At 31.0% G+C, this 10,289-nt stretch overlaps 1 protein-coding gene across 1 annotated transcript in view; it reads left to right on the forward strand.

Annotated features, from left to right (window-relative positions):
- Window positions 1-10,289, forward strand: part of LOC106461333 (WD repeat-containing protein 18-like) — a 64,393-nt gene that overhangs the window by 46,739 nt on the left and 7,365 nt on the right. Inside the window, exons 9-10 of the mRNA XM_013921151.2 lie at window positions 2,517-2,701; window positions 6,760-6,810. Of these exons, the coding sequence (XP_013776605.1) occupies window positions 2,517-2,701; window positions 6,760-6,810 (236 nt within the window). The remainder of the gene's footprint in view (window positions 1-2,516; window positions 2,702-6,759; window positions 6,811-10,289) is intronic.

The raw sequence follows: 10,289 nt of genomic DNA on the forward strand, positions 1-10,289 counted from the left end.
AAAAAAGTTAGGGTAAGTTAGTACTAACAAAAAGTTAAACTAAGGTAAAACAAAGTTAGTAAATTACTAAAAATAGTTACTAAAGTTTTTTTTTTTTCTTAGTTGATAAATGAGACTGAAAGTATTTTGGTCATTATACATCTATACTTTGAATTGAATATCAGAACAGTGTTCAAATGATGTTCAAGATAATAATTCTAATGTATTTAACTTGCTTTTACTGTTTTGCAAAGCTCAATTCTGTACACACAGCTTAAGAATCTAGACTTCTAAACATCTTAGTACAATGGAGCAGTAAACTATATTGTTAGTATTATTCAAGTTTTATTTTGCCATAACTAAAATTATTTAGCATTTTACATGTGATTTATAAATAGCTCTGGACTCTTTACAAATGACTAAAAAACACACACACATATGCACTGTTGGTACTGACTGGTTTTGCTGCAGAACTTTTGTTCACCTGTTAGAAAACTTACACTTGTTGGCAACTTCCACAGTATACCTATTCCTGAACTCATTGTCAAAGTTAACTACCTTTTGTTAGATAGCAACACGAAAAAGATGAAGTCAGAAACATGCCTCCACTCATAAGTAATCTGCTTGTCACCATTTGTCAGAAGTATGTTTGTGCCATTGGTCAAAGTGTTGGCTTACCTTGGATTACCTAATAAATGGCAATGTCCGGGCTGCTTCTTCATGCACTAGAAACACAACCTTGTGTCCATGCATCATTATCAGCATGCAATACCTAACACCAAATAATGGTTCTCTGAAACAACCACCATGACATTGGGTAGTCTACCCAATCTGTTTGCTAGATTCAATTCATGCTCCTCTAGTTCAAACCAACCAGAAAAGCTGCAGCCATAGCTTATCGTCTTTTTTCCTTCACATGTTGTGGCATCACTCAGAATTGTACTTGCACTTGATAATTCTGTGTTACAAAAGGTTATGTATATATTTCAGTGACCAGTTAAACCTCTTGAAATTAGCTCATTCAATTGTGCTCTTTCTGTCTTTAGGAGCCCAACTCTTGCTGCATCAGTGATACAACCATGGAACCTGGGCTGATGCCTAAAGCTTTTCCTATATCTTGAGAACCTGGAAGTTGTCTATGGGCAAAATTTGCTGCTGCACTTGTTACTGTACTTAGTTTTTCCTCTGTTCTAGTACACTAATTTAACCTGACCACTTTAAACTGTGCCACCATAAGAAGTTTCACTGTTAGAGACGAGATGTCCCTGAGACTTGTGTGGTGGCACATGTTTTCAAGAGACATGCTCTGGAATATCTCTTTAAGGTTTTGATCTTAGCCTCATTGGATCATTCATTTCTTCATAAGGTCAAATCTGTTGTGTAACTCGTTGACAATCATGTCCCAGTCATCCAAATATTCTAGGGTATTTAGCACCAGGCTGTATGATCATTGCTTCAGATGTTGAATCAATCAGTCCATCCATTCCCAGCAGTAACTTGCTTGAAATGCTTGAGGAGATGGTCCAAATCCTTCTTCACTATCCCCCTTACACATTGGAGAGTTCACCATAACTAAGTTATGGGGCAGACAGTTACTTATTACCAGCTTCTGTATTCTCTTATGGCTAAAATCTGTCAGCATTTTGGAGAGACCCTCATCCTACTCCTCCAAAATGCTGTTTCATTAGAATCAGCTTCTTCACAACTGGCTCTAAATGGTGAAAGATAAATTTAGATGTGGGACATTATGGAATTAGCACCAATATCTGCTCATAAAGTTTTTTAATGTTTTTATTTCTTTCATGTGTGAAGCTTGTGAATAGAGATTAAAGTTTATAGACAGTGTATCCCTACTGTTAATATATTCTATTAACATAGATAGCTCTTTTTATATTAAGGTACATACTACCCTTCCTACAGTATAGTTTGTGCTTTACTTTTATTTGTACATTTCTTATATGGAGCACTTAGTTTTCAATCTTGCTGTGTGAATAGTTGTGTGTACCTATTATGGCTGTTTTAGTAAATTACAAATTATAGTATGTTTTAAGCTTATCTGGAGCATCCAAGAGATTCAGCAATAAGTCTGCAGGCTTAGGACACTAAAAATAAGGTTTCAATATTCCTGGTGGGCAGAGCACAGATAACCCATATTGTAGTTTAGTGCTTAACAACAACTAGACCAAACAAAACTTGTTTGGTTTTATGAAAATTGTAAATGAGATTTCCTGTATATGGTTTTACTATTTTGTTTCAAATATAACAAAAAGTTTGAAATTAATATTAAGGAACTAAAGATATTTTTTATATCTAAATATGAAATATACCTATAAAATTAACATAGAATTTACTTTTTAACTGGGATTGCGTGTCCTTTGTCACTCTTTGTTTGATTATAATTTTTATTATCAGAAGATGCAGAATTGATCTGCAGCAGTATTATTATAGTATATATGTATTTAATAAAACACTATGTACTTTTTCATATATATATTACGAATTTTATTTCACATTTAGTTTTTTTTTCTGTCTGCCAGGGGCTGTAACAAATGCCTTTTTTTCCCAAACTCCATATGCATTGTTTCAAGAGGACACTGTAAGAAAGCTGACTCCTCTTCAAACTTTCAAGAAACACCTGTTTTCAGAAGAAGATCTTGTTAATGAAGAAGAGAATGGAAAAAATGGAGTGCACATTAATCTTCATCATCATCCTGTTCTGCAGGTTTGTGAAAATTATAGGGAATGATAGAATGTATTCAGATTAACTGCTATAGATGATTGAATTAATGTGAGGTACATTTCCCCATTCACAATATTATGCCACTGGTAGTGTATGTGGGATTACAAGTTAGTTGGACAGGTTTAATAGTGTATTCTAAAATGCAGTTTCCTCTGTGTAAAAATTTGGCATGTTGTTGGTCAGAATGCCAAAATGTAACTTAATAATTAAGTCTGGGTATTCAGGCACACTGGTTTCTTACAGACAGTTATAATAATCTGCTATACAATGTTGCAGAAAGTTTATGCAGAGAATAAAAAAGAATCTAAAAATATTTTATAATAATTATTATTTTTTTATCCAGGAACTGTGTATAAGTACTAGTAACCTCTTAACTGGGAGGTGGGTATCTTTTATGAAGGAATGGTTTTCTTTTGTACAGTTTTGTAAGTTATTAGGGACAAAATACACTAGTGGAGGACCACGAAAGAAGTTTATTTGAAGAATGTTGTCTAATTTGCTCAAAATCCATTTTTCTTTTTTAAGGTTTGGCATAGCCTGATGGTTAGGGCACTCAACTTGCAATCTGTGGGTTATGGGTTAGAATTCCATCATAAGCCATGGGGAAAATAATTTGACCGTCAGTCCCACTTTTTCTTGTTTAAGAATAGCCCAAGAGTTAGTAACTGGTGGTGCTGACTAGCAGCTTTCCCTCTACCTCTCTAGTCTATCACTCCTAAATTAGGGACAGCTAGCAAATGTAGCCCTGAGTATTTTGGGGCAAGATTTAACAAATTTTGTTTTTAATTTCTTGAGAAGAAATTGAATTGAAAAACATGATACTGCAATTTATGGTCATTTATTGAAGTATTACTTCAAGATATGTTTATCATGAAGCTTTTCATTTGTAACTATGATTTTTTCCTGTTGGAATTTCTTATTTAATTGACTCTCAACACAATAATTCCAACATGAAGAGACAAAAAATAATTATTTAGTTATTGATTTTGAAGAAATTTGTAATATCTGATAGATGTCTGTAAAAGGCTTAATCTCACACAGATGCATCACTAGATGCAAGTAAAAATACTACATCAGAGTAAGATTTTTTCAGGGAAGATGAAAATGCTAAAATCATAAAGAACAATTGAAATACAAATTTCAAAAGATTTTGATACTGATATCATCCATGTCAACTTTGTCAGTTTTCATGTTTTTTAGAATGGACTCACAATCATCCCTACTTATATGAGATTGCAGAAGTCATATAAAAACTTGTTGTTGTTGATCTAAATCTTTATGTATGTAAAGTTTTCCTGTTTTGCAACCAATAAAAAAAAATTCTACTTCATAAATGGCAAAATATTCAGTGAATTTGTTTTTTCTTTTTGAAATTTTGAAAACATCTTATCATAAAAATCAGTAAATATTTAAGATCTTTTTTATTCATTAAGAATTCCTCTTAGTTAGATGTAGCAACATATCACACATCTTTTGTACCTTATGTTATAATACCAAATACAACCAGAAATACTAAAATGTGTGTATGATTACATCTTTTAAATGAGTTGATTGAAAACTAAAAATTCTATTTAATTAGACTAATAAGCCTAAGGACCTTTTCAAGACATGTTAGTGTGTGAAAGTGGTAAAACATGTTTAAAAGTAAAAGCTAGAAGAAAGTACAGTTGTTTGCATTATTCATTGGTGTTACTTCAACCCTTTTGGCACAGGTGCTTGACATTTTTCGAGGTCTGTCTGGGAATTTCATTTGTGCAACAATACATAATGTAACTCTGAAATATTTTAACATATCCTCACAAAAACTGATAAGATTTTGTTACAAATTATAAGTATCTTGTATATACAAAGAATGACATTATTTTAATTTAGTGTTTCTACTAAAAATATGTTATTTATCTATTGTGGTTATTTGCACTCAAATTCTTAATAGTAAAAGTGCAAGGTGATTTTCATTTTAATTATAAAAATACTTTTCTTCATCTTTGATTTTTCATATTTCATTTGCATAATGTGCATATGTGAAAGATATGATAAATTTTTACTTGTATATTTTCCTTATTTAAACTAGTACAAGCCCTCTGTGACAAAATATTATACCATCTAGGAGCCAGTCCAAAAACTCAAGAGCCAGGTGTGCCTAACCCAACTTCACTAATGTTAGTACCGGGAAATGGAGCTACACTAGCACCTCAATTATTCGTGCCTCCATTATCCACGATCCTTGATTATCTGTAGTTTTTTTTTCCCCAAAAATTTTCTCATAATAATTGTGCCATTAGTCTATTAGAATTCTAGACAGTAATTTACATTTTTGGAGAAATGATTGCTCAGAAATTAATTTTGTTGGAAAAATTCAGGTGTTGCAAGATATCTGGGGTTTTCACATGCAGGACCTGGTGTGCGTTCAAATCATAAGTAGGCCGGTTTAAGCCTAGCCTTACCTCTTTTATTTTTAGCTGTCAGGAACACAAAATATTTTTAGCTTGGTTAACTTTATGTGATTAGTGATTAAAAACATAGTATACACAAATTACACATTAAGATTTCTTAAAGATTTCATTTAACTTCAGTTGTCTGCTGTTCTATGCTGCACAGCAGGTGTCTTTTAACCACAGATGCATGTTCAGGTTGTGTTGAGGTGTTGCCCAGTTACACATTGTTCTATTCCCTATAGGTAATTGGCATCTTCAATCTGTTTTAACAAAAGCTTTTTTGTAATAATTTCCAAGCATAGATATGCGCCAATTTTTTACTTATATATCACAGGCACTGATAGGGTGTAAATGTACTTTCGTGTCTATAACAGAAAAAGTGCCAAAATTTAGGAGCTACTTACGCCTATGTTAGCGATTAAATTCATCCAAAATGGGAACGGGCAATCAAAAGAGAAGTCTTATAGGAGAAAAAGTGGAATTGGACCCGTGTAACTCATTTTTCATGATAATGTGATTAGATGACAGTAAAAAGTTTATAATTAAAACAAGGAACTTAAATATATTAAACATTTTTTATTTAGATTAAACAATGGGCTAACTAGTGAGATATACTCGTGCCTCAATTATCTGCTGTTTCTGTTATCCATGATTTTTTAGCTTTCCCCAGACCATCGAATATAATCGAGGCAACAGTGTATATTTATTTACTTTCACAGCAACCAGTGCATGTTAACAATCACATGATATTAACAACCACTTGATAGTATTTCCTGAACAAAATGTCTTTGGTCCTGTCTGAGTCTAAACATGCGCACTGATTGGCTGAATTAAGAGAAAGAAGAAAAAACAAAATGGCATGAAATTAGTAATATGTTGTGCAACTGCAGTACTTCATTCCTGAAAAAACACGAAGAAGTGCTGAATCTGCCATTAAAATCATAGAAACAAAGTTTGATTTAGGACTCAAAGAATGCAAAAAATAAATAGTTCTGGACTTCCAAGAGTTCAGATCTGTTCTAGATTTGATTTCTATTTAGCACAGCCTTATGCATGAATAAAATGGGAGAAAATACTAGGTGCCACGATGAAATTTCTGGTCTCTATGATGACCTGGCACCTGGGATTTGTTGAAGTCTGTGTAGTAAAAAGAGACTGACGGAATATTTGCAACCATGGGTTGGCCTGTACTAGTCCCAGGTTGAATATTAATAAAGCTATATGTGGTTATATAGAAATTGAGAAGGTCATACAACAACCATATAACTTTTCTGAATTATTATAATTAATACAGGACACTTGGATACAAGATTTTAAAATCAGATATTTATAAACATATGGTAGCTTAAAAAAAGGTTTACTCCTATGTTTAAATTTAATAAATAAAATACTAATGCATTATAAAACTTGTTTGATTTTCTTTGTATTTTTTATAATAATGTATTATACTAATATACAAATGTTAAGTTGACCATTGAATTGCAGTTATTCATTGTTTGTGACTTCTCTATGTATATCACCTGTGCATTTCAATAATTATTGTTGAAAGTGTATATTGCTGTGTTTGTGAATATTTGGATTTTTGATGATTTGCCCACTTTCCAGGTGAAAGAATTAAGTCAAGAAGATAAAGTTTCTCTCAAAAGTCTGGAAAATGTAAGTTTCTATTGCATTCAATATTTGTGAAAATCTATAAAAAACTTGCAAATATTTTTAAAACATTAACACTATCGCTATGGCCAACTTTTCCTGTGTGTATCACAAGGTTTAGCAAGTTACAATCAAAAGTTAATTAAAGTACTTTATTATCATGGTATATGAATAAAGTTGGCATCAAAATGTAGCTAATAATCCAAGTCTTAATATTATATCAGTTTTAAATTCTTAATTTTATAATGCAATTTTTAAAAAAATACCCAATTTCCCCTGATATGAGAATTGTGACATTTGCTCTCTAGGTATCCCCTCTTCTCTAATTTATTTACCACCCCTACAAGAAGTATGAAATTTAATGTAAATTATAATGTTGTCATCACTCAGGCAAAGTACAATTTTTATAGCCTTCAATCTTGTTTGGTTACAGAGCCATAAGCTAGAAAATCAGACCTCTCCTGTCATGCCCACCTGTCACAGAATCCTCTTTTTCACAAATTGCCAATAGTTCTTTCTGATGATTAATACTATATTATTTATAATCAACAGAAAGCCAAGATTTTAATCTATCAAATGACATATTATATTACATTGTTTTCTTTACGCAAAATTGTTTATTTTGCTTCCACTTCAAACTTTATTCTCATGGGAAATACATTGACAAGTCTAGCTGAATTTTTAAAGGCTCTTATCAAATAGCTAGAAAGCCAAAAAGATTGGGATAGTTATGGGACGCTATCTGCTCTTTTTCTTGTCATTATTCTGTGTTCTTTGATGCAGTATTTAATTAAATAAAAAATTATTTAGTGCAGTAGTACCATTAGTATAAAATGTAGGGTTCAGTTGACAGCAAAAGAAAAAGAAGACCCAGGTAAGTATTTATTTCTTGTTTCTCGTGTTTATTCTTTATTTATTATTATAAAAGTAAAATGTAAAAATTAGAATCTTTTTAGAGTAGATTGGGTAAAATAAATAACAGTTAAAAAAATGTTCACGATGTATACTCGCAAGTAGCCTGTGTGTTATTTAATTTGATAGGGTAACGTGAGCTACACATATTCGTTCGCCAAGTAATTTACAGCGTATGGTGAGAATATTAGCTAGACATTAATTCAAAGAGCAATTAAACAATAAAATTTAAGTAGAAACAGATGTGTACTGTTTTGAGCTTAAAGCTATTGAGGATGAACAAATGTAGTTTCATGTTACAATTTGAAGGCATTGTAGAAAGAAAAAAGGGTAATTTAGATTTATTTGGTTATGAGGTTGGTCAAACTGACCAACCTTTTATAGAGAAAATAATGCAGACAATGTAAAGTTTTACTGAAAAAGATCAAAATGTAACTAGTAGTAGCACTCTTTCTCTTGTAATATTTTGTTATAGTTGAAGGTCTGTATTTATCTTATCTTCTAATCAAACTATATCTTTATGTTTATTAGGTATATTTAATTAATCAACATTTTATGTTAAAAAGACTATGCTGTTTAGAATTGTGACTGTTAAATAAAGTTTTGTTTTGCTTAAATCATCTGAAGTTCTTCTAGTTGACCACAATAGGGTGCCTTTGCAATCCAAGCTCATTGTATGTAGCTATATGAGTATCTCATATAGCATCAAATACGTTTACCTAAACAATATCTTTTTTAATATAAATCGTGATTACTGTTCTGTATAACATTTTTAAACTACTTGTTAATGTTTTATTTCGTTTATATGGATCACCTGTAAAATAAAAATATTTTCATTCAAATATAAACTAGTAGTTAGATTAATGTCCAATTAGTGGGCCACTGTATCTAACCCTTGATATTAATTTAATAATAATACAAAATACCTGTAATTTTATTAACCTTCAATCTTCTTTGTTTATGGAAATATGAACTAGAAAGTCAGATCCACTTTCCATAACCTACTATTACATCCTTTTTTCTTTTTTTTTCACAAATTGCCAATAGTTCTCACTGAAGGTTTTCAAAACATCATTTATCAACATGTTTCTTGCTTTACTATGCAACACCTGATCATAGATTTAAGAAGGACCTTCCATACACAGTACATTCTATATACCTAGTGTTTGGATGAAACCATTTTCTAGGATTCTAATACATTATCAACTTCACCACATCTGTGTGTTTACATAGATGCAATATAAATTTGTTAATTCTGGTGCAAATAAACTTGTATTAAAAGTTATAGTATATGTGTTATTATTTTATGTCATTATGCCTTTTATACAAAACCCTTAACATGTTGCCCAAAATAGCTTTTTTTTTTTTAAGTGAATGGTCTTCTGTCATGTAGAATATTCCAAATTAAACTCACTTGTCAGATGGTCAGGTAAACATAGTGAATTTTAGTCATCCAACATGATTTGAAATAGAAAATGTTTTACTTAATATCATCACATTTTCAGATTATACAAAACATTTCTTTTATGTATATATCTCCCTTGTTCAAAATGGGTAATTTTCAGTCAGATTCCTACAGCTGTAATGAAGCTCTGTATCTATGCTATTCTTTTTTATTTTTCCAGTTGTTAGATAAATAGATTATGCCCATTAAAATTAATTCTTAATTTGAGAACATAGTAATATGTGTCATTTCCTTTCCTATTTAATTGTTTTGCCATTTTTCAGGATTATCATTTGAACAAACAGAAATCTAAGAATTTTTTGAAAATAGATGAAAGCTTCAGCATTTTCATCAACAGTGTACAAAAATTATAATACTGAAAACTTGCATTATAGACAGTGTTGTTGATCATTTTTAAACAAATATTTCGGACCTTTTAACTCTCTCACTATGGACTTGATCCCAGGGACCGACCTCATAACCATTTTGTGCTTGTTACAGTTCTCAAAGTATAACTTTTAATACAGGAAGCGTATCTTCACGAAATTTTGCAGATCATCAGTAAACATTACAAGGCTTAGTACACAAAAATATTAGATTTTTTTTTATTGAGTGTTAAGATTTTTTAAGCACTGATTTGCTCATGCATTTTTTTTTCTTTTGAATGTTGACAATCCAACATACAAAGTAATTTTGATTTTAAGATTAAAAATACTTTTGTGCATCAGAAAATTGTCAAATTTTACATGCGAAATCTTTATAACATCCAATTAATTATTAAACACTTTTTTCAGAAAAAACTTCTGTTATTTTCACTGTTGTATCTCTGTATGGGTTTGGTCGATCTGCCTGACATTGTAATCAACATAAAACATAAGGAAATAAACATAAATTATGCCTTTTTTTTTTCTAGAATGACTACAGATTATAACAAGAAACCACAAATGTTTGGTCTAAATAGCTTAAATCTCATAACATTATACATCTTATATATATATATATATATTTATTTATTTATTTATCTATTATTTTTACCATATTGACCTTCCAGCCGTGCCTGGCTAGCAATACAGAAGTTACAATGACGAGGTGCATGTGCACTCATGTTAGGGTATCAAATAATGTATAA

The sequence above is a fragment of the Limulus polyphemus genome, unplaced genomic scaffold (assembly GCF_000517525.1).
Source record: "Limulus polyphemus unplaced genomic scaffold, Limulus_polyphemus-2.1.2 Scaffold936, whole genome shotgun sequence".
NCBI lineage: Eukaryota > Metazoa > Arthropoda > Merostomata > Xiphosura > Limulidae > Limulus > Limulus polyphemus.